Source organism: Phallusia mammillata, chromosome 4 (assembly GCF_965637545.1).
Source record: "Phallusia mammillata chromosome 4, kaPhaMamm4.hap1.1, whole genome shotgun sequence".
Classification (NCBI taxonomy): Eukaryota; Metazoa; Chordata; class Ascidiacea; order Phlebobranchia; family Ascidiidae; genus Phallusia; species Phallusia mammillata.
In genome coordinates, this window is record NC_137255.1 from 6097608 (window position 1) to 6123381 (window position 25774).

General features: G+C 36.3%; 1 protein-coding gene across 2 annotated transcripts; it reads right to left on the minus strand.

Moving 5' to 3' along the window:
• Positions 1 to 25774, minus strand: LOC145222607 (ovochymase-like). 2 transcript variants are annotated; one of them, XM_080088764.1, is made up of 44 exons: positions 25696 to 25774; positions 25401 to 25569; positions 23633 to 23790; positions 22555 to 22738; positions 22184 to 22308; positions 21453 to 21542; positions 21021 to 21162; positions 20290 to 20400; positions 19292 to 19353; positions 18957 to 19108; positions 18545 to 18637; positions 18212 to 18360; positions 17708 to 17865; positions 17030 to 17171; positions 16835 to 16852; positions 16515 to 16636; positions 16134 to 16217; positions 15636 to 15759; positions 14345 to 14458; positions 14078 to 14139; positions 13415 to 13563; positions 13104 to 13339; positions 12743 to 12888; positions 12250 to 12394; positions 11893 to 11913; positions 11052 to 11167; positions 10639 to 10716; positions 9954 to 10083; positions 9597 to 9671; positions 9313 to 9428; positions 8805 to 8882; positions 8306 to 8435; positions 7860 to 7934; positions 7543 to 7658; positions 7311 to 7400; positions 6931 to 7063; positions 6581 to 6691; positions 5846 to 5907; positions 5205 to 5362; positions 4597 to 4695; positions 3290 to 3447; positions 2114 to 2262; positions 1079 to 1226; positions 1 to 787 (listed from the first exon to the last, which is right to left on the minus strand). In XM_080088764.1, exons 4-44 carry the CDS (start codon positions 22637 to 22639, stop codon positions 594 to 596), a joined length of 4746 nt encoding a protein of 1581 aa, XP_079944890.1. In that variant the 5' UTR covers positions 22640 to 22738; positions 23633 to 23790; positions 25401 to 25569; positions 25696 to 25774; the 3' UTR covers positions 1 to 593. The 2 variants fall into 2 exon arrangements, with proteins under 2 accessions (XP_079944890.1, XP_079944889.1); XM_080088763.1 differs by having other exon boundaries at positions 25401 to 25624.

Here is a 25774-nt window from a genome sequence, read left to right on the forward strand (position 1 = left end):
ATCATGTATTAGCACAAAGTTGTAAAGCAAACTCAAGATGAGTAAATTGATTTTCTCATACTGGTTAAAATCAGTAGTAACTATTCTGCAGAAAGTTAAAAATCGAACATATAACAAAAACATCTATCAAATCAATATGTTATAAATGCTCCTTTTCAAACACCTTAGTTTGTTTCATACTAAATCTTGACAAACGATTGTATCAATTGGCATTATCAAAAATAGCTTTGTCGGACGTGTATGTTACTGGAACTAATGTTTGTCTATTTACAAATATGGGTAAGGTTTATTATTACGACGACGTTGCAAAAATTGTTAAACACAAATGGGAATGGGTTAATAACTATTATTATAACTATTGTAGCACTATAACATTTTATGTGCATTGCATGTGAGAATATAAATTATCGAATGTAAATCCGCTACGATTTTTTTCACGAGTAATATAAACTCTCTAAATGAAGTAAAAGAAGCAAGGATCAAGCAACTTGTGCTTGAGCCGTTAAAAATGAAAACGTTTAAAAACATCTTTATCAATTACATTGTAGCCTAATACACTTTCAGACCGCGAGGCCTTTTTAAGTAGGAATCGTTTAGTCCGCCAAATTTATGGTTAACAATGCAGTGATAAGCACTAAAATGGCTTGAAAACTGTTGTTGTCAGCCGAGCTTGTAGTTTGTGTAACTGTCGAACCTGTTGTGAGTGAGAGTGTGGGCGAATTTTGAGTGGATGCACTTTGAGTGGATGAACTTTGAGCAGGTGTTGGAGGTAGTGGCAAATTTACATCTATAACACAAAACAACATTGTTTTCAATCATTGACTTTATCAACATTAATTTAAAATAATGTCTACAATAAGCAAATTGTGCTTTGTGGGTAAAGTAAAACGACAGAATGGCAAACTCACCAATGCTACTGCGTTTGTGCTAACAATATAGTTATACCTTTGCAAAAACAACATAAAAATTTCGTTGACCAAACCTAGTTCGACGAACGACATGAAATGTACAGTTTCACTAAATTCTCTGCACTGTGTGTTAAACAATAGCAATGTATTTTTGAAACTAGAGTTCATACTGTTCATGATCCAGTAGTAGAAGGAAGACACCCGTGTGTAAACACCAGGATAACCCAAGAGAGCACACCCATTTCCGTACGAGGTCACGCCCACTTGATACCAGGCTGTTTCGCCAAACAGACAGATAAGTGGTCCGCCAGAGTCACCCTGAACAGGAATTTATAATTGTGTTGAAGTTTACTTACTTTGTTTGTGTTGCGTTTTTAAATTTTATCCTAATGTGAAACAGCACAGTTTGTTGTAGTGTCCTAATAAGCTAACATTTGTGTAGACTAGCGCTTTACAACATGTGGTTAAAAGCGACAATGGAGAAACATTTATGCGGCCGTGAATATGTACAACATACGATTCGTACCAGCGGAGAAACGGCTCCTGCTCGATAACTGACTTTTAAAACTAGTCGAAATGGATTTGTAGATCTGAAAAGATAGATTATTGACGTGGTACCCATGCATACGCTTCGGACTTATAATTGTGTGCAAATTACTCAAAGTAGTATATTTGATATTATGAGATAATTCTTACTTTTTTTCACGGGATTTGAACCCAGGACGCTCCCGGGATTAACTTGGACCAATGGTCCGGCTCGCCTTACCCTTATACCTTGCAGTTTATAAACAAAATACATGGATACACTTACCGACCGCAGGGGAAATAATTAGGGCCTGTGATGCGGTCGTCAATTGAGAAACTAAAACCTATAGACTGTAAATCCTTGGTTAAACAGAATCAGTCGTTTCTAAATGAAGGAATATATATTTCGCCTATGTGGCCTCATCAGTTCCTTATTCAAATAGAATCTCTATTTGATTATTCTGTTTAACCAAGGATGTACAGTCTATTGGTTTTAGTGTATTAAAGTTAAAAAGGCAAACAGTGATCGTCAGTTTAAGACATGCTGTAGATGGTTTTGATCTGTTACTAAAGTTATCATTTTGATCAATTGAGAAAAGATTGTGTACCTTTACATTCTACTTCATTTTTTGCATACTTCATATAAAACGAATCCCAACCAAATATTTCGCATTGTTTACCTGACAAGTATCAATGCCTCCTTTGTCAATGTCGCCGGCACATATTTGAGAGTTCAACAAAAATCCAATATAAGTGTTGTTACATTTATGTGCATCGACAATCGGCAAACGAACTTGAAAAAGTTCAGTTGGCAAGGAACCTCCACTTGCTGAATAAACGACAAAAACTAAATTGAATCAAAAGTATTATGATAAGGATGATAAGTATTTTTTACTTCGGTTCATTCGTACAAGTAGGGAAGACAGGAACGTATGTCTACAAAAGTAGATGGCTAAAGCCAAAAGGAGTTTTGTGCTAGATATGAGTCAAGTTGAGTCTAATCTTGAATACATCAGGTTAGGGCAGAGCTTCCCAAACTGGGGGTCGTGACCCCGGAAGGGGTCGCTTGACAAACTTGAGGGGTCGCAGTGAGCTGTACCAATTTTGCAGAAAGTACTCCATACACTGGCGTAGAGTACGGGGGTGCCGCACTCCCCCGGCCTTGACCTTTGTATAACGTCACAATGTCAGTTTTGTTCAAGTTCCGTCGGTTTTAAAACGTTTCCAGCTAAGCGCAAACGCGCTTGTAGTGACGCCATTAATCGAACAAACGTCGGTTGAAACGCAACAATTGCAATTGTTTTGAAATACACAGACATTTTAATGCAACATAAAGATGACATATAGAGGTATAGACTAACGTTTAAGTATTGTGTGGCGCAATAACTTTCTCTAATAAATATAGGTAATACATTTACGATTTCTAAGCAGTGTTTAATGTCCATTTGCAAAGCACTGCAACGGCCTAAACTTGTTCCAAGGTTATAAGTAGTGCCTATTTGCAAAACAATGTGACAGAAACTAAAGGCTAAAGCACCTAAAAGGTATCAGTGTTTGGACATGTAAAGTAGTAGACTCCGTGTACAGTTAGGTTGTTTTTAGTTTTCGCTTGCATTGTTTATCATATTATCCGTGAAGGGTCGCGGAAAATTTAAAGAGATTAAAAGGGGTCGCGATCAAAAAAGTTTGGGAAGCCCTGGGTTAGGGGAATGTTATTCCTTGAATTTGGCCGTTAAGACGTTTATAGTGTAAGTTGTCACAACGATACTTAAAGTTATCAACGCAGTAATTCTGTATTTTAGTCAATTCAAAAACGTCTCTCAACTCGTGTTTTACATCAAATGAACAATGCTCACCAAGCCTGCCCCATCCAGTAGCGATGCATCTCATTTCAGGTTTTAGTTCGAACTTTCCCTGCGATGAAGGTGGGATACAGATCGGTTTCACTGTTCTCGTGAAGATGATTGTTCCGTTTAAATGCAACAAGGCGATGTCGAATCCTTCAACTGTGTTGCTGAAACGATTTGCAAAGTTGACCTGTTATGTCAGATCAAACCACACTATTGCTTTAACAAGCTTTACGCTAAAGCGCCTAAAATATTATCGACATATTTAGTTGTCCTCGTATTTGCGTTTTCTGACAAAACGCACAAAATGACCTAGACAACATACAATTATATCAGTGGTTTTGTTGTTATCTTTTTTGTAGTAACGGATTTCTTTTTCAAATTTATTTACGTCAAAGGCTCAAACACAATCGTTTGAAAATACAAATTTGGCATTTTAACAGGTTGTAGTCACTGCTTTTGGTTAAGAAAAGGTTTATGATAAATTCTATTGCTGTCTTGCATTTCGTCAATAAAATCTTTTAAACATAGGGTACCATCATTGCGCAAAAACAAAATAAATGCTTCACACTTGTCAATCTTTCAAGACACATTAGTGCGAACCGACTCAGCTATTAAAAATAGCTCTTGTCACAGTTCAATTTATGTTGTTTAACAGTAACGTGTGATATTGTAACGAATTTAATGATTAGCTGGACCGCAAAAAGCGATTACCACACGATGTTTAAAAGTTAACCTTTGTGTTTGTAAACAGCACGAGTGGCAAAGTAAATTAACTTGTAAAAGTTTTAGAAAACTAGAAGCGTTGCTTAGCACATTTTGCCTTGCACATACACGATAAACTATTTTTCAACAGTACAATATTTCCCATTCTTATTTTATATTGGGTCCCATATCAGTAACTGTTTCTAACCTTAGTTACAAATACTGCATTTTAAGAGATAAATATAAGAAAGTTAGTGGTTGCTAGGTCCAATACATTACAGTCACACATTTGAATGGCAAATTCTACAAGCAGTCCAAAATTCATTTCATTCGAACACTTTTGAAAATTCTTCTTTCTCAGAGGCTAGTGGGGTAAATGTTGGGGCCACAAGGTAACAAACATTCGACACCTATAAGTGGCAGATTATAAAAGCTATCCTTTTTTTAATTCGGACATTGTTAAAAAAAATTCCATTTTAAATAACGGGGTATGTAACGACGTACTACTCGCAAAATAATAATTTAAAACCCCGTAATCACAGACAGTTCAGTAAAATGTTATGAAAAGTCTGATAATGAAAATCTAAACAATTGCAGGATTTTTTGATTACCTGTACTTTTCATGCAGAATAACTGAATCCACATCAAACGTCTGAACGCTCTGGTTCCCATACACATGATAATGATGACGACCAAGATGAACCCTCAAACTATTAATTAAAGTGATGCTTTAGGTAAATCTCTAAACCATATTTTAAACGGGCCTGAAATTGAAGTCGAACCTGAATCGTTTTTGAGAAGCCTGTCCCCAAAAGGCCCCAAAAAAAGATCTTAGGCCCAAAAGTTTGATTGAATACAACAAACACAAAAGACAATTCGTCTTAAACAATGCGTTTTATGGTTGTTTGACAATAGGTCAGTAGCCAGTTAAATTTATTCCAAAAACTAGGTAGGCCTACGTAGCCAGTTAAATTTATTCCAAAAAATACTGACACAGAGTGTTCAGGTCCGAATCATGTCCGTTTTTTTTAAAGAAACCTAAGTCCGAGCCCGGTCCAAACCCGGCCCGAACCCGGCCCGAACCCGGCCCGAACCCGGGATAAACTCAACCGAGTTATGTAGTGAGTTATGTAATACTTTAGTTGTTTTTACACGAGTAAAGTTTTGCTCATTAACATGAAACCCACTCCTGATAAATATTATTAATAATTTAGCATACCCATCATTATTTCCCTTCACACAGTGGGCCGCTGTAAGAATGGTGTTGTCAGTGATGATTGTTCCACCACAGAAAAAGTTGTCGTATTGATCTGTAAGCATAGCCATCCATGGGTAGGAACCAGGTGTGGCAGCACTTCCCCCTACTATACGGGGACCCTGAAGAAAAATATTTGCTCAAAGTTGCAATTTCAAAAAAATAGCCAAAACGTTTGTCACAGTCGATCATCAAGAGCAGTGGTTCTCAAACTTGGTTTTTCCTATACACTTAAAAAATACCATTAGGCCTCGACAACAAAAAAGTTTGAGAACCACTGATCAAGAGTGTTCTAACGTAGAAATTGAATTCTGGGATCTGCGCAAAATATGGCTGATTTGTATAGAATTCTAAATACTGCAATATGGCCGCAACACCTCAGATTCGTTTCGTAATGAGGGTTAAAAGTCAAGCCACGATCGAGTGAAAAGATCGACAGACTCGACAAGAGGTCAACACGAGTTACTATGCTCACAACTTTTTCTTGACTTGGGTACCCACTTTAAAACATACTTAACTTACATTGATTTTGCTAAAATATTGCTTTCAAAAACGTTTATCACACAGCGGACAAACTTTGTTCGAAATACAAAAAATTTTCATACCCATGTAAAGCTTGGTGGTACGTCAACAGTTCCACAATGACCAGTTGATCCAATTCCCTGCACTGAAATTCAACAAAAGATTGCAATACATTTGTGTGAGTTTAATTACATTACCAGCCAAAGCAAAAAATTTCTTAACCAGTGCAGGGTATACTTTCAAAAGCGTACATATAGGCTATCACAGTACGCCAGGCCCATTGAAGACGCCCTACCAAATCAGCCTGTCACCAAGCATTCACCACAATATGACAAGGCGTAGGCTAGAAAAATCTAGCCTGCTGTGGGATTCGAACCCACGACAGGAGTTTTCCTGGGATTTGCGCTCTACCAACTTAGCTGCGCAGGCTCAGTGGAGAATTCGCCGAAAGTCGAATCACAAGCACTGTTGCGTGCCTCATATGCTGCACATGTCAGCTTCGTAGTAGGGGATCGCCAGATTAACCAGTATCAGTTAAAATAAACATTAATTCATTACTAGGATCAGCCTTGAAGCGTCTATGCAGACAGGCGATCACGGCACACTTACATGTAAATCACAGTACGCCAGGCCTATTGGAGGCGCCATACCGAATCAGCCGGTCACCAAGCATTCACCACAATATGACAAAGCGTAGGCTAAAAACATCTAGCCTGCTGTGGGATTCGAACCCACGACAGGAGTTTTTCCGGGACTCGCGCTCCACCAACTGAGCTATAGGCTATCAATGATTGCATTTCCAACTTTATTTTACTTACTGCATTCAATCTCATCCTCCCCATGTGGGCAGTCGCTCACTTTGTCGCAATGTTGGATTTCCGCTATACAACTTCCATCCCAACACGTAAACTGATTATCACTGCAGCGCACTGCAACACAGATGAACAATTAAAATTATATAACATTGCAAAACTCCAAAAGCATCTTAATTAACAAGAGGTATTATAACTAAATAACAAGCTCATGTTGGCACATTTTTGTTGGTCAAGGTTAACAACTAGAATCGTTATCTTGTGAACCAAAAGAAGAGCAGCTAGACTGGAGAGCCTTCAAATCTCAATAGATGAGACTAACACGTAAAAACATTAATAATACAAAAATTGCTTGCCCGCTGTCCGCCATGATATTGCAAATCCACTCCAAGTTATAATAGAGTCGGTATGAAAAACAATACGCACTGTTGTGGAGAATGCTGCAAAGTTGTGAGGCGCTTGAGTACCGCACAACCGGGTTCCAGTGTACTGCAAATGATGACACTGTTAATGTGATAATGCAACGTGTTGCAACGTTTTTTTTACAAAGTAGCACATTGTAAAAAAAAATTCGAAGGTTTCATTTTTTCTTGGTGAATACTCTTCTTCCACAGGAAATCGCCAGCTTTTCATAGCCAAACAGTTGTCAGTTAGCCTATGTGTGTAATGTTAGTGTTTTGGATCAATATAATTTTAACAGACTTTTGAGGAATACAATTAGGCTTTTTGAACTCACCAGTTCTGTACCATCATAAACTTCCAAGTAGTCCCAATAACATGTGAAATCATGTTCAATGTCAAAATGATCAAAGGAAATTTCTATCACCTGCAAAGTGATTGCAAAACCAATATTAAGACAAAAAAACTTTGAAACACAATGATTTTTATATTTCTGGTATAAAACACGGTCGATCCACAAATAAAAATTCAAATATTTTTGAAACTGATGTTTTTTAAAAATAACTTACCAAGTGTGGCAAAGCGGAAATAATGTATTCGCAATCCAAGTTGTTGGAATAGTTTCCAGGGTAACCAGGTGACGTAATAACACCAGACGATGATGTAAAATTTTGCGATTCACATACTGCAACAAAACTTACATTTTTGTGGAATTGTTTTTGACATTATTGACTAGTTTAGAAATAAATGTTGAGTCATTTGAGTCAATAAGTTCAATTTAATCATAACGTATCTGGTAAAGAGGCAGTGCAGGGAAATTTAAGAAATAGGAAACATTTGTATAGCAAGTAATTACAAGTTTACATGTTTACGTAATTGCCTTTACCTGAAGGTTGAATAGTGGGGTTGTCCGTAGTAGGCCATATTGGAAGGCTGGTGGTGGTGTTTGGCATGCTTGAATCTAGAAAAACATAAATGCTTGGCCAAACAAAGCATTAGGAAACCGTATTGTTAAAGTAAACGTACGTTTGCAATGTGTGCATAATACAGCAGCAGCATTGGTCTAAAACTGTCTCAAAGCAACGGAAACAAAGCAACGGAAACATCATATAGAGTAACAAAATAGAGTGAGCTAATGGAGCTAGATAAGGTATATATATAACTGATAAAGCATATCTCAAAAAAGTTGGAAATGTAAGCGACACTCGATAAAAGAATAAATTAGCACAAGTGGAAAATGTTTCTTTCTAGGTTTGACTTCGAAAAACCCAAATTAAGTTTAAAACAATGTCTACAATATCTGAAAGGTGTTGAACTGCCCAAACTACTCACTTGATGTGGTCCATGAGATAAAGAATCCAGTTGACGTTATACTTGAATCGGAGTGAAATACAAGTCGTAGAATTGTTGAATATGAAATAAAGTTTGGAGGAAGATGATTGCCGGTCATGGCTTCAGAGATCTGAACAACGACATAACACGTACGTTGACTTGCACTGATATTTAACATTTAAAAGCATTAAAGTTACCTAATTACTTTTTCAAAAAATAACAAAAATTTCCATTGAGAACATGTTGTTTTAAAAACAACTTTAACAACTGTTACTGAGTTTTTAATTAAATTAAATAAAAAAGTATGAAATATCTTAGGTATCCTGCGACTGTAACATTATTAAAGAGAAACAAAATTGTTTCGCAACAGAGTTCCAAAATTAAAGAAAAATGGAGATAAATTTTGATCTTTAAAAGCATAGAAAAGCGGGGTAACAAAACATTTTTAATATGACCAACATTGAGTTTTGTTTAGACACACTTAGAAAAGTACATTTACCAATTGCGTTCCATCGTAAACCTCAAGATAGTCATAGCCTGGTTCAAGGTCAAAATGTTGGAATGAAAGTAATATTGCCTGTAAACGTATGAAAAAATACGTTAGTAGTTTCTGTGTTCGAAGTCAGTTGCTTCTGCCAGAAAACCCACATAGCATTGCAAAATGTGACTAATTGGCACAAGTGTAACAAATGACAGTTTGGCTGTTTATCGCAAAACTTAGATGTTGACCTGCAAAATTCTAACACCGTGCAACAGCCGAGCGAGTAGTAACCGCTCAGTGTCATAGTATTAACAATCAATATCCTTTACAACGTGATACAACCATCTTAAAATGTAAAAGCCGAATTCACAGAAAAAAGGCATTGCTCGGTTGTGCACATGGTCAAGCGTGAAGCAGAAGTCATTCCCAATTGTAAACTAATCAATCACTTCATTCGCGACCCGTGAAAATATAGTGTCCAGTGAGGGCTCATAATAGTATTTCTGTCAAGTACAGAGTCACATACCATCCCAGAAGAGGTCGTGATGATATATTCGCAGTCCAAGTTGTTAAAATAGTTTCCAGGGTAACCAGGTGACGTAATAATCCCAGACGATGATGTGTAATTTTGCGATTCGCATTCTGAAACAAAACTGAAATGTTAAACGTCAAGTTATTTTCATAAATTTGACCAGCTCGAAATTCAATGTTGGTTTACTAGGGTCAATACATTCAACTTGATCAAAATGTAGACAACATTGTTTTAGCAAGTAATTGCGAGTTTCTTAGGTTAACTTTTCTGTCCCATACCTGGAGGTTGAAATGTGGAGTTGCCGGTAGTAGGCGGTGTTGGAAGGCTGGTAGTGGTGTTGGGTTTGCTTAAATCTAAAACAACAACATATACTTGCCCACACAAAGCATTGTACAGCAGCATTGGTCTAAAATTGTCCCAAAGAAACAGAAACATCAAAGACAGTTATAACAAAAAAAGGTAAGTCAACTGGAGCTAGATAATGTACCTATACAACTGATTTATAAAATACTTACACCAAAAGCGGATCTAAATAAAACAGACATGTAAATGACACCTGATAAGGGAATAAGTTACCACGGTTGGGAAATGTTTCTACAATATCTAAGGCGTGTTAAACTGCCCAAACTACTCACTCCAAATGGTCCATGAGATGGAGAACCCAGTATAAGTTACACTTGGATCGGTGTGAAACACAAGTCGTAGAATTGTGGAATATGCAATAAAGTTTGGAGGAAGATCATTGCCGTTAAGTTCTCCAGAGATCTAAGCAAAGTTATAAAATGTACGTGTACGCGTATAGACATTGCCAAATAGAAATTGTTGTATGTTGAATAAATGTTTCTAAACCTTTAAAAAAACACAAGCTACAATCATGAAAGTTTCTAAAAATTACAGTTCAGCTTTAAACAATTGCAGAGCATACAATGCATCATGCATGCTTTGTAGGGAGCGTAATTGATTGTAGTACAGGTTTTACTTAAGTGTCACAAGTAGAAGGGCCATTAAAGGTGATTTCATAAAAATGGACTTAGTCAACTAAGTTGATGTGATAGTTGTACCACGCAAAGGAATAAATATTCTACTGTGAGTTTTACACATAAAAAGTTTTAAAACCAACAAGTAGGATTATTATTATTAGTTTAAATTGTTTTAAGAGCTGTAAGCATCAAGGCCAAACATCACAGACAAATTTTAAATTAAATTGGATATATTCTGGGTCCGAAAGAGTTGAGGCAATAAAAGACATTTTAAAAGAAATACTTGAGGGACATTTACTATTTATAGGCCTACAGCTTAAATTTTTTCAAATAAAGTTACCATTTGTGTTCCATCGTACACCTTCACGTAATCACAACAGGATTCAAGGTCGAAGTGTTGGAATGCAATTGATATTACCTGTCAACGACAATATCAATTTAAGAAAATTTAAACATGTTGATAATCCTATTTAATTTATTAAATATAACTGTCTGTAAACTGTCTAACTTATATGCAGAAGGCCAAGGTGCGATCCTTAACTTTAAAATGTAAAACTGACTCGGTTTTTTATCAACTGAAGATTTCTACCCATAAGCTTATATGTCTGCATAAGTGCACAACTAACATATAAGTTTATTCTAAAAATATTGCTCGTTGGTCTTCGCAATTACACATTATTTTTGTAATACGGGGGTTTTAATAAGGCATATTATTAAACAATAAAATTAATTGCACTTGTGAAATTAACCTACCTTCCCAGAAGATGTAGTGATGGTGTATTGGCAGTCCAAGTTGTTTAAATAGTTTCCAGGGTAACCGGGTGACGTAATAACACCAGACGATGAATTAAAATACCGCTCACCACATTCTAAACAGCAATTTGAAACAATTGGTGGTGAATCCAGATGACACTTTATTGAGGCTATGTTTGGTGACGGGCTATACTTTAAATACAACGGTAACGAGCTTTACCTCAAACTTGTTTCACTTTCACATTTCCTTTAAGCCTACAAGCGCTTCCCAAACAGAGACGTATTTGTATCATTTAGGATTCTCCTAATGCCCCATTATTTTCAACAAAAGAAGGCGATTGTTTGCGCATGATCGTAATATTGTTTTGTCTATGAATGAACGAATTTTTCTCAGATGCGTTACAAGAATTGCGTGAAATGGACCTTGCGTGTTGTAGTAGCAATTAAATTAGGTTTTAACTGTTAAATGAAGCTTTCGTGTTGCTGGGTGAATCTAACCGCCCACATCTGCTCAAATAGCAAAACTTTCATACAAATAACAATCATATAGGGGGCGATTTTGAGACAGTGCCTTGGAAAGGGGGAGATTCAGACAAAAAGGTTGAAGACCCCTGATCTAAGCGAAACCAACTCCGCAATCTAATCGAAACTAACACCAAATCTCACATAAGATGAACTTTTGTACTGATAGGTGCCACAATGAGCCTTTATTAAACAACAATGCTCACGGTTAGGGTAGGGTTTTGTTACAAAAACATTACTTTGACTTGCCCATCCCAAAAGTAAACCACAGAATAAACGTTACGTCTTATTTTGGCTAAAACAGACATGTGTTACTTACCATTGTAATGTCCATCCAATACTAAAAAATAAATAAGTGCATTAAGATTAAACACAAAAACTATCTATACTGCTTTTATGACTAATTATGCAATAAATTTACATGCGATGCTTCAAATCTATTTTTTGTTGTATCAGCCACAGTCAAACATACCTCGCGTTTTTAACTTATAAGTATAGTAATCAAAACTGGAGGCATAACTATAACTTGTTGGAATTTAAGTCCGAATTTTTAAAACAATACAAATTATAACGTTATCCTTACACCTTTGTTTGATTACGGCAGTCAATTTTGTACTTTTAAAGTTGCAGACATACGGCACAAAGCATATATTTTCTTTACAAATTGAAAACTTGCCATCGGCAATCCACTCAGCGTGGAAAGACGTTTTCACAAAGAAACTTGGTATTCCTGAATAACATGTAGTAGCTTGTGTAGCGACGCCGATTTGAGTCCATGTATTTTCGCCGATTAAACACATCAGTGGCCCGCCTTGGTCACCCTATATAATAATAATGCTAAAATCCTGTAACGGTTACGGTTAGTATAAACCAACAAAACATTAGAAATATTCAGAAATATTTTAGTTTTCGATTTTTTGTTTTGTTATGTGCAGTCCGGCATCAATAGTATAAACAAAACAGACAGGCCAAAAATCATTATTTTCTTCTTGACGGTTTATGATAAAAATGCAATGGGGTAAAATATGTAGACTGTGTATGAGTCACTATTTTTTTATCATTTGAAACAAAATGTGTTTACGCTTTTAAACATTCCGTAGGGGTTTTCGCATTATGAGCCGTTAAGAAAAAGTCTGGAAGAAATTGAGTTCACTCAACTACAAACTTACGTAACATGTGCCGCTTTCTCTTCCATCAGTGTATCCAGCACAAAACACAGAGTCCTCGGTAAAGTTGTAGTATGAATAATTTAAACAAGTTTGGTAATCAAGTACCGGAAGACGAACTTGGTACAATTTAGTATCGTACGATACACCTGCACAACCAGATGAAAAAATTGAAAAACGTATTAATTTACAACTGCTGCTGCAAGCTGCGCATATAAAATAAATGATTTTTTTGTTGATGTTTTTCATTTTAAACATTGCTAACCGCAATCGTTGAGATAAAACATCCCTAACAGATCTTATTATATTTGTACAGCTAGTTTAAAATCTTGTTTCAAGATAATTCTGTCAGAACAAATCTCACCATTTTCACCAGTACCAACAGCGATGCATGTTTCTCCTGTCTTGATGTCATCGTTGTTCGTGGAAAGACAAATGGGGCGAAGTGTTGATGAGAATGTAAACGCTGGAGACACTTCTACAATCGAGATATCGTACTCGTCGATGTAGTAATTCTCATAGTTGGGGTAAAAAGTGACTGACACCACAGTATGAAAAGTTCCATTGGGACCCACTCTTACCGATAGGTCATAGCTATCCCTAAAGGCACATTGACAAGTGGTGGGTACATTATTTCATGTGTCACAAGTACAATACATTCACAACCAGTCCTACCAATATTGAAGACAACTAGCAGACGACAACACCCATTTTGAACCAATGATCGAACCGCTGCATACCGGGTAAGAATAATCATAAATGGATGCTTGCCAAGGCCAGGACGAAGCATTGGTAGGTTTGCTTCCTCCTACTATTCGTGGATTCTGTAGACGAATTCAGACTGTCAGATGGACACAAGTCCCTTAGATTGGTTTGTTAGGGGAGGTAGTCTAAGCCAAGTGCAACCAGTATAATTAAAACAGGCACTGACTTAAATATTTTTGAACTTAAAAAGCATCGAGCCATCACACTGCAAGTATGCTTCAGGCAGTGTACACTGTTTCGGCCTATAAGGTCCCGTCAGTGCGGCTGATGAGAATAAATTGTTCTCATGGGATACCGTAGTTATCTAACGGGATCCTAGTGTTTTGGGAATAACAGGCTAAAATACCATGCCTGCCTCACCAATCAACTGCACTTACAAGAGGTTTTGAGCTTGAACAACGTGCAATCTCCATCACTGTTTTACTTTTATAAACTTTCGTGAACCAAACAATTTAAAAACAAACAAAAAAGAAGGCAACCTAATTAATAAATTCTTGGGGCTTTCGCAACAATTTAAAGATAACATATTTTACTTTATTACCCTTCTATTTCTAACCACATGCATTGTCTTACCCACGTAAAACCAGGGGCGACGTTGGTTTTTCCACATTCACTGAAGTTTGATGATAATTGAGCTGGAAACAAAACACAAGGCATTGATTAAATTAAACAAATGGAAGTCAACCAAAAATATAACTCAAACACCAAGTAACTAAAATTTATGGATCAGTCATAGTCAATTTTAACAACAAAAATTAACTATGTTTGTATCAAATTGATTGTTTAATTGAAGTAAACTTTCAAACGGCGTGCTTCAAAATACCACTGATTATCACTTACGACATTCAATTTCATCACTATCATCCGCACAATCTCTAACACCATCACACATCGATGATTCAGAAATGCATTGAGATCCGTCCCAACATGCAAAGCCATTGTTTGTACATTTCTCTGCAAATAAAAAGATTATAGCTGCAAGTCAAAGTCATGTAGTGGCATTTGCAGAAAATGTGATAACTTAATATGATTAGATCAGAAGTGAGTTTTCGGGATCGACGAAAATATTTTTAAGGGTATAAGATCGACTAATTGGTAATTATTTAGATTGGCAAAAACACGCAGCAATTGTGCAAATTTGTGTTGTGTAATGATTTATGTTTACGACCTATTTGTAACTTAGTGGTAGTTTATATTATCTCTAAATAAATTGATTAAAACAAACACTCAAGTTAAATAAAATAAATTGATTAAAACAAACACTTGTTACGACATGATGCTAAAATCATCAACGTCACGCAACAAACAGACAGTACTCAAGTCACTTTGCCATTAATGGTGTGTCAATTGATCAGGTGTGCGATTTGAACTTTTGCTTTTTTAAAAAGATAGCCACTGTTTTGTCAATTAAGAATTCGGTGATAACCAGTTTAAACCAAGCCATCGCGATCGACGTGTTGGCCACCACACATGCTGAAATTCAGTAATTCCCGACCTTTTGTGGTAGCATACCGTTTTAAGGTTACGCATTGTCACATAATAACACCAAACTTAATGAAAAAATTTTACCAATCAACAACTCTTATTTACTAAATGTAATAATATAATACATCTAAGAGCTCAGAACCTGCTTTCTCTCAATCAGCTGATTTAATGCGAGGCAAAACGTCACCTGACACTGTGTTTCCTATGTCATATTTCAGCTTTGACGTTATAAGTAAAGAATTGATGGGAATTGAATATATTTGCAACGTTTTTATCTCTCTTTCTACACCTCAATTCCATGACAACGTGTTAAATGGCGCGCGCATTATGCATTTTTTATAGTTGTAACGAAACAATTTAAAATGAGTTCGACATATCGTTTACAAAAAGTTGCCAACGTCTAAAATTTTAATCGGTCAGTTAAAGTCAACTTTACAAGTGACACGAAACCCAGCGTTTCAAATAACAAGCTTTTGTGTCAGCATATATGAACAAACGTACGGAATATCATAAAATATCGAAGGGTGTTCACGTACCCTGCTTTTGGTAAATGGATCACCATAAACGCATAGGAAAAAAACCAACTCCGAATAGGATAAAAAGTTAACCAGTTAAAATCAAATAAAGGTCCTTTCATTTACCATACCTTTTATTTCCCAGGCAACCTGTATGGAAACTGAATAGCCTCCTCGCAGCACAAATGTTACATTGTTTGTGGATGAAATGAAATCTGCTATTTTCTGATAGCCGCAGAACTCCTGGACCGTGTACTGTTAATATAAATGTTGCAATAATACAAGTAAACTTAAGTTAAAGTGGCGTTAAATAATGGTGTGATACCAAAGTAAAACTTAATTTTACTGCAACGATGGTATTCAAAACAGACCAGTGCCCAAGGTTGTATTTAAAAGTTACAATAATTTCCCTTTTATTAAAATCGTTACTTTGTTTCCTTGAAAAATCGAATTAACACATGCAGGCTACACAATGCATTTTTTCACAGTCGTCTAAAACCAATAATTTGATGCTTTACCAACACAAATCGATGAAAAATACGTTTGGGTCTGGTGAGGACACTGTTCTGAGTTTTCAGTCGAAAATTCTTCTCACTAAAATCAAAATTAAGTTGGAAAGTCGCACTTACAAGACTCTCCCCATCGTAAACTGCCAGCCGGGTTTGACGACAAAAACCAAGATAGACGACGTTAACAAATCGAACTTCGATCAGCTGAAAAAAGATATGTTGAATTCACAGCTCTCACAACTTTGCTCAAACAGTCTATAAAAGTAGAACGTTCTGAAACCCTGAAACAGTGGTTCCAAACAGTTAAGTCTGTATCTTACTGATAAACTTTTGTTCCAGGTATGCTGTGCAGGCAATAAATCAAAAATATATATATTTTAGGATTAAACTATAATCCTAATATAAACGATACTGCTTCAGTTTTTGAAAACGCTGATTTATAGTGGTTGAAATTATTATAAATTTATTTAACGTTTTTCTCTCCTAAGGAAAATAATGTACCGAGTTTTCAGCAGCCAGTACTGTCCATATGCAAACGTTGTTGTTTGACAGAACTTCTCCGTCATACGGCGGTGTGGAAAAATTACCAGTTATATCTGTGAAAACCGTGTCGGTACAGCTTTCTGCAAAAATAATACAGGATTCGTCAGTAATTTGAAGTCTTTTGTGCGTCAACAAAATCAAATTTGCAAAAGCAACATTTGACTGATATTAACCATACGCAGGAAGAACGACCAAAAATCTATTTTTTTATCTGAAATATGTTTTAGACACTATTGTCACTAGAATATTAAATTTTACAAGTTACCAACGGTACTTACCAAATTCTCTCGACATAACTGTAAAAAATGTAAAAAGGTATTAATTAAAACACTTTAATATTATTGAATAACATAGAACGTCATAAATGCTTTTCCTTGCATCACATTTTGTATCCGATTTTTTTACAAGAACTTTTTTGTCGTGATTATATTTTTCCACGGTAAATAATTTTGTGAAATTCTGTGTTTATTTACCTTCTTGTATCCAGTCATGGAACCACGAAACTCTTTCATACACCCCAGGAAAAATGGTTCCGCATTCATAACCCCATGATGTCACTCCCATTAAATACCAAGTGTTTCCAATGAAGCAGGTTAGTGGACCTCCCGAGTCTCCCTGAAAACATAGTTTTATCTATAAATTAAAAATAGATTGCTGAGTACAATAAGGTCATTTGGTTCAACGCTGATTAAAGCTGACCAGTGTACGTTGTCCCGTCAAGTCACCGCGATTAATGTTGGAAATGAATAAACTGGTTTAAACGAGATTAAACATTGAAGTGTCGGTTAACCAAACTGTGTGGCATTTTTCTTCTTTGTTTATTTAATATATTTTTGGCTGGTTTATGTATTTGTTTGTTATTTTTTAAGTTTACTTGTCTAATCAATAATCCATTTAATTCCTTATCGTTATTGTCGTTTAATGAGAATAATTCGATTCTACACAACATCCTTAATTACCCACGAAAAAAGTAAATGTAATCAATATTTTGAATAACTTGAAACTATCCGACAGGGATTCTTTTTCTATCGAGCCCCACCCTTTTATCCTAACACGGGTGGTTAATATTTTAAAGTTGCCACGATTGTTACCCGAGTCGATTCGTTTGTTGAGGTATTTCATGTTTCAAGGTATAAAAATTGATTCATTACATGACAAGGACCAACTCCTCCAGTTCCAACATCACCAGCACATATGTTGCTTTCGTAAATGGTATCGCCGTGAGAGTTGTACATTTGGTTGCATTCCTCGTTTGATACTATTGGCAGCCTCACTTGGTACAATGAGTCCGAATTGGAACCCCACCATTCTGTTATTAATAAATAAAATTTTGTTTTCACTTGGTACAATGCATTCGAGCTTGAACCCAACCACTCTGTTATCAACCAATCGACACTTTTAAAACGTACGTTTGTAGTAGCAACGAAAGCGACTTAACCGACAAGTGCGCAATTTAAAAGGAAAAACGTTAATTTAAAAAACAGACTAAATGTATTCGATTTGATTCAAACTTGATGGTCTCGAGTTATTTTGAAATAGGACATAAACACATTTAGACAATTTGGTTCAAATCTTTCCCGATAAACATATCTCACGACCACAGTAGAAGGCACACAAAAGTAAACAAGCACACATTTACAGAAAACAAAAATTACCAAGATCTCCCCATCCAGTGGACACGCATATTGTTCCCGCTTTAACATAGAAATCAGACGTGTTTGTGGGGACACAAATTGGTCGTATGGTGTCGCTAAAGGTCAACGAGGAGTTTAGCTTCAATAAAGCAATGTCATGCCGAACGTTTCTGGAAAAAAAAAACGTTGTAACGTTTCAATATAAAAAATCTTAATCATAAGTAAGTTTGACTTGCTGAGTAAGTGTACATAATCTGAAACATTCTGTCATTTCGCAACGACTGTTGCGCCCCGAATACCTGAATGGTTTAAACAATGTCAACATGAACATGTGCTCCATTATTATGCACTTACATTCCATTGGGATGGATTATTATACGGTCGACTTCTGTCGAAACTTCGTCTGCGGAACCACTTGCTTCATGACGTCCAGCAACAACGTAGATCCTTAATGTATGATTGCGATTATAATCAATTCAGTTTCATTTGGCTGGTTTGTCATTAAACTGTTGCAGCAGGAACGCAGTAGCAAGCTAAACTGGCTGACTAACAGCAATAGGAAGACCATCTGAGCTGAATGATCACCAAAAACAAAGTGCACATGCACAACAGTCAGCCGTGAGAAATGGGTAACAGTCAGCCGTGAGAATTGGATCAACTGGTAGACAGACAGTAAAAAAAAACGAGTCGAGAATGAACAACAAACCTAGAAAACAGTCCAACAGGTGCACAAAATACATAGACAGTGGAAGGAATAAAAACCTACCCGTAGTCGACGCAATGTGCAGCGGTTACCACCCATCTTTCATTGATGATAGAACCTCCACAAAACGATCTGCCTCCAGGTGAGTATGTTAATGCAACCTGCCATGGCCAGCTGCCGGGCTGGACTTCATTTCCGCCAATAATACGAGGATCCTGAATTACAAGTAAAGTTATGTTGGCATTGTTCAAAACTACTAATATCACATTCATACTCAGAACACCATCTCATTCAGCAAGTAAATGGCACATTTAGGTGTTATTGTTGTAGTCAATGGCAAAGCAAAATGACAAGTAATCTTTGTAGTCACTTTCCGCCAACCGTATTTCAAAGCTTACCCAAGTAAAATGTGGAGACACCGATGGCTTTCCGCATTCAGACAAGTTGGTTGAAATGTGTGCTGAAAAGAAAAAAAAATCCTAAATAATAATAATACATGCTTCAGACAATAATAACGACCAGTATAGCCTAGTATTGATGACTTGCTGAACAACAATTCCGTTCTTGCCAATAGGCTGATTATTAAACTTTAATGGAGTCGGAAACATTACGAGCACATCTTGCTAAATTTAAACGACTTGTTTTGAAACTCCACCTCTTTAACTTTATTCGATTTAATGTCTTTTCAACTGGAGCTCTGTAATTAGCTTGTAAATGTTCAAACCGGTCGCTATTGTGCTGTTAGAAATCCCCGCTGCAACGAAAGTTGAATTTAAAATGTCGGACCAGATTAGTTTTATTTGGAGTTGTATTTTAGAGTTTTATTGGGAGCTGTATTTTACAGTTTCATTGAAGTTGAATTTTACAGTTTTATTGGGAAAATTTTACAGACCAATAAACCTGTAAAGGGTATGTTACAGTGTAGGGCAGTGTTTCCCGACCGGAGGTGCAACACTCCAACTGGTACGCGAAATTCGTTTTTTTTGTTCAATCGCGTTTTGCACACGTCTGGCAATTACTGACATTGAACGTTTGTTATCTAAAACGCTTTTGCGTGTCATTTGCTGTGTTTACTTAAACACACGATAATAAATTGGAAGTTGGTAACCCTTTACAAACTGTAGAAGTGCGTTAATATAAATTGTTTGGCAATATTATAGTATTGAAATGGTAATGTTAAAAAACTGTGGACTAGAGTGTACTTCCAGAATAAACGTGCATTACAAACGTGCTCCGACCTTCGGTTTCGTAGAAAGAAATGTGTAACTGACCCGGGTTAAACGGTTCATTTGGCGAGATTGAAACGTTGGACAAATATCTTTTTATACACAGTAATTGCTTTTCTTCAAACAATTAGGTTTACTCGAACAAAATTCCAGACGTAATTGCTGCTTACCACATTCAATTTCGTCACTGTTATCCATGCAATCGTCCACTAGATCGCAGTGTTTAGTTTCGGGGATGCAAGAACCATTCCAGCAAGTGTACTCATTCAAGTTACAGCGATCTGAAAAACAGTTCATTAGAACCATACTACATTTGATCCAGCAAAATTGTCAGTGGTTCTCAACGTGTTACAACTACTACAAAGGTGTCTAACACAACTCGACCCCCTGTGTGCTCTTTAGTATCTTTTAAGAAACTAACAGGATGTGTTGGTTCGTATTCAACATTTACAACTGAATGTCAACGTGACAGTCAGCGTTTTTACTGTGCAGCCAACAGTTAGAGGTTATGTTTACACAAAATAAGGTTCATGTCACCACTAACTTTCATTCTGTTTCGTTCTTTATTTTAATGTCAAGAAAAGTGTTGTCAATAAATGACAAACTGATAAACGAGTTCTTGTGCAAAAAAAAATTAAAAAAAAAATTAAAAAAAAAAAAATTCTCCCAACCCCCCGAAATCGCTCATTGCACCCTTGAGGCCGTGACCCCCAAGTTTAGAAACACTGTTTATTATAAGACCGGTAGTACATAAATAGGTTTGGTTTTCATCATAATTTACCGGAACAACTCAGCGAACAAGGTTGGATATAAAAGCAGCATTAGTTTCTGCCAGATTCTTTAATTTGTTTGTCTTTTTTAAATTATGCTATTTAATCATTTGCACGTACTAGTTACCCACCTATCGTATGCCAGGAAATGTTGAAACCGCGATTCGTGTAGTAATATTCGTAGCTGTCTGATACCAATCGAACGGTCACTATGTTGTTGAAAGCGGTGAAATTTTTTGGGCTTGTTGTTCCGCAAAACCTCCTTCCTGTGTACTGAAGGTAAACAAGCAATTGTCGCCTTAGTTCAACCCTTGATAAGAATTTATAAGTCTTCATTACTTGAATTTATTGCAATTCATTAAAGGTAGGAGAATTTTTTCATTTTTTTATTGATATTTTTTTGGAAAACTTGTTTTTCAAGATTATTCTGAATGGAAAATTTGTTGATATGTTTACCAATCATAAAATATCATTATTATTATTTTGGTTACATTTTATCATTGGCAAAACTTTTGGACGAAAGAACAAATTATCTGATTAACATCGTTTAACAAAGCGATTACCAGTTCTTCGCCGTCCAAAACTTGCATGTAGTCAGACCAGCAGTTATAGGAATGGTAAATATCAACATCGTTGAACTCGATGATGACGACCTGTGAAACAACAAATAGTATGCATAAGTATTTATAATCTTACTACAACGGGCGCCGAACGTATTATCATTTTGAGCACGACGGTGGTGCCTGTGGAATTCGCGTGTAGAAAACCACACGATGTCATTTTGTTTAACAAACAATCATAAGAGTAATATGCAAAGTACCTGTGGCTATAAAATGAGAAGATTTTCTTATAAATACATGTTAACACTATTACGTAACACTTTCTGTTGTGTTTATTACTACAGTGATGCAAACAAAATGATTGGAAAACTGTCACACACAAGTTGTAGTTTTATCATTTTGCAACTTAATTACTACGCGGGGGAAAATAAATATATAATATAATGTAATCGAAAACCTAAATAAATTATTTTCATACCCAAACATCTTAATTTGCGGACGGAAAACTCAGTTAAATTTTTATATTAGGGTTTAACGTAAGACATTGATGCTTGCAGAAACATCAAGAGATTTAAACTTATTATGTATTTGTTTTCTGTTCTATTTTTTTTCCTACCCTGCCCTCCCATATCGGGCCTGCTGAATAAAAAGTCTCATGACTAAGCAAAAAGACCTGTGAACCCTGCATTTCCATATTAAACACACATCACAACAATAAACCATAATCAACAAACCTTGTCGCTAGGAACTTCAATTCTCCATTCACACTGAAGACCACGAGGGTAAGGTTGTGGGTACAATGGGGATGTGATAGAACCAACCGCTGAGTTCAGGACAATTGGTGCAACGCAAAAATTTTCTTAAAAAAACAAAAATTGTTTTAATATTTTTACACGACACAAATTAGATTTACGCCAGCTACTTTTAACACGAAAGAAACCGTTTGCGATTTAACCTTCACTTCAAGACTCCTATGTCATCAATTTAAGTCATTTTTTACCTGGCTACTTAGGTGCCGATTTGTTTTAATACTTTTACGGTATTCAACTTAAATGTTTATTAGTTCTAGGCACATTTACGTTTAAACACACAGTTATAAACTCACCAGTCGTTTGGTTTGTCGTTGTAAAATCTGTCTGGCTCAATGCTATTCCAATAAACCAAGCAAAACATATCAAAATACAAAACATTTCGCCTCAATGCAGTATAGCAAACCGGATCGGTCAAATAACAGAACAGACTGCCAGCCAAGTAATGTCTTGAAAGGACAAAGTCGCCGAACAACTGATCTGTAATGTCGTAAAATGTTAATGGCAAAATAACAAAAGCGCTATCGTAAATGTAAACAACCCTTTTTACGTAATTTTTCGTCTCATGTTTACCCGAATGTATACGAGGTCGACTACAAAGGATTTTTTGCTTTTTTTTTGGTTGGAATTTCCCTTAACGATGTAGACTTTTGCCTTGCTTTTGTGAGTCAAAAAAAGAAACGCTTGCTTTTCATTTTACTTTCACTTTAAGTTTGTTAGGCTCGCAGTCAACACAGAATAAAACCAACGGATATAAAATAGTCTGCAAACCAAAGTCAAAACATGAAACATGTCTGGACGTATGGCCTATAGGCCACGTATACGTTGATTTCCAGCTTTTTTCCCTAATACCTGAACAAACTACTTTACCTGAACACATGAATGTCTATGCATTTCCGTTATACCTTAATAAACTGACCACAACCAATGTTCATTAAACAGACAATTTAACTCTTTTAAACGGCACTAGAACATAAAATCACATTTGCCTGAAATAGCGCGTAGCACAACTTTAAGTAACATTTCTTGGGAGAATTAGTAATGCAAAGATGTTTAGACAGCCAGAGAATTTGTTTATGGGAGCATGAAAGGAGTCAACTATAAGAAAGTTGACGTGGCCTTCCTCAGTACACACCATGACGACCTCATTGATTTGATGCGATCACACAACCAATATGAGTTCATGTGATAATATTTACTGTAATATATTTAGGAAAGTCGATTTCACTAAAATAAAGTGCGCAGTACGGCAAACGGACATGCAATTCAATAGAATACGCTTTCAAGCGTTAAACATCTTATTTATGTAATTCAAACTTTTGTGTTGTAGTCTGTGTATGCAACCTTTTATAACCGTAAAATAAACTTCCTTACCTTATTTTTGCTAAAATCCACTTTGTGACAACTTGTACTGTATACAAACAAGGCTCACGATCCATGGTCGAATGCAAACATGCTGTCATTCCAAATTTTGTAGCTAATCTAAGATATTGCACCATCGACCATGTTATTGCGATCTCTCACAGTTAAGTCTACGAACAAAATGTGTTGTTTATTCCATAGTTGTCTTCTGTTATAAAGCAATAAGGTTGTGAAAGTTTTGGGTACAGTAAAGCTACTTAGCTTCTTTATTAGATAGGATAATATTAACAGTTCAAATTTAAACCAAACAAAAAAGTTTATACGAATGAAATACTGTCCATTGCAACCGAGTGGGTAGCTAGAGACGATATAGGAACTACCCTTTTCACTGCTAAAACTAACAACTAAGAGATTATATTTGGTAGGCATAATGGCTATACAATAGAAAAACTGTTGCGTTCCATCATCCACACAGCATCTGTAGCAAAACCGAAGTAAAGTATTAGTAAATCAAGGTGTTTATATAGTTTCCAGGGTAACCGGGTGACATAATAATAATTCTGAAACAGTGAATGTTGCACCTTTGCGATTAGTAAAGGCTTTTGAAGTGACTTTGTCTCATTTTCATTTTCGCTATGGTTGTGTTCGTTTCTGATTGATATCGTCAGAGACGAGCCAATTGGTATCAATAATTATATTGCTTCATGGTTACCGTATTTAACTATGAACGCCGTTAACTGTCAATGGCAAAATAATAAAAGACCGAACGTGATGAAACCTGCCGCATTTTTTAAAGTAACTTTTACTTAGGTAATTGACCTGAAAAGTTAAATGCGTTTTTCTACAATGGATATTGTGTTTTTACGGTTTGTTGGAATTGCCCTTGACGCGGGCTGGTGTTTGCTCTGCTTCGTGCGTCGGGATATCAAAGAGAGGAAATATTTACTCTATATTTTACTGTACATGTTAGACGAAACCTTACCATCTTTAACAATAAAATCACGGGTGGTTTAGCACAGTCGAAAAGTAAATAATAAAAGTGGGCACTTATTGTTAGAACAAATCTTTTTAGCAGTTTTGTGTTTAAACATTTGAACGGTAGTTGGAATTCGGTTAAACAAATATTTAGGTTAAGTTATGGCCTCACTTGGTCATAAACATTATATCGTGTGGGTTTTAACTAAAAATAACAAGTCGCATCCATCTTTATCATTGCCTAAACAGAATAAGTACTATGTAAAAGTGTAACCAAAATTAGTCGGAATTTGGCCTGGAATTTTCTGGATAAGCGTGGAGTTATCTTTTACGAAGTAAAGTAAGCTTACCCAAACCTAACCAAGTTTTTCGTCGCTTTGCATTCTTTTATCGTGACCCTTCTGTGAAACAACTTACACGTTTGTCAACCTTTGCGAACGCCACGCATTCTTGCGTACACATTTATCATAAGAGCTTTGTCCGATTATAACGCATTGGTGACCTATTGGACTATCAATGTGACCATAAGCATGCATCGGTGTAACTGTAGCTATGCGAGTCTCGTCAAATATATCGATTGTCTCGTCGAAACGGTCCGAAACGGTCCCCCAAATTTCTCCAGCGGTTTCCCAAAATTTGGACTTGCAACTACAACTACAGTTTTTGGTATTTAAATGAAACACTTGCGGTCTCTTAAAACTACTTAGCGGTCACCCAAACCAAACCTTAAAAATACCTGCTTGTGGCCACGTACACAACAGAAGTTGGATCAAGCACTCCTAGTTTTACGGAGATAGTGTCTTACCCAAAACGTTTGTGGAATTGTCAGTGACGTCTGACAGGTATTCGTCATTCCCGAGGGGATCCAATTTGCTGTCGACCATCTTCTGCTTAACCACGTCCCACACGCCTTGGTCCTGGCTCGTAGTTCCAATCACACATTCGGCCTCCAGCTTGGTATATACCAGGTCACCCTGCAATAACGGCTTACCGCTAAAGCCAAAATGGTCACACCAAACAGGGCCTCAACTAAAACACGTTTAATAAAGTATGCAAAGTTAGACAATAATGTTGGATTACGGCAGAGTGACGTGGCTCACCTGGCTCCGATACAACACAACACAACAGAACACATCGCTACCACGTTTTTCAACCGTGCTCAAAACACTGCAATTAACA

Coding starts and splice junctions, on each gene's coding strand:
- LOC145222607 (XM_080088764.1), bottom strand. CDS start 22,639: ATGTTTTGTATTTTGATATGTTTTGCTTGGTTTATTGGAATAGCATTG. Junction 12,395..12,742: donor GAGAAAGCGGCACATGTTAC/GTAAGTTTGTAG, acceptor ATTATTATATAG/GGTGACCAAGGCGGGCCACT. Junction 7,935..8,305: donor TATCTCATGGACCACATCAA/GTGAGTAGTTTG, acceptor ATGTTTTTCTAG/ATTCAAGCATGCCAAACACC.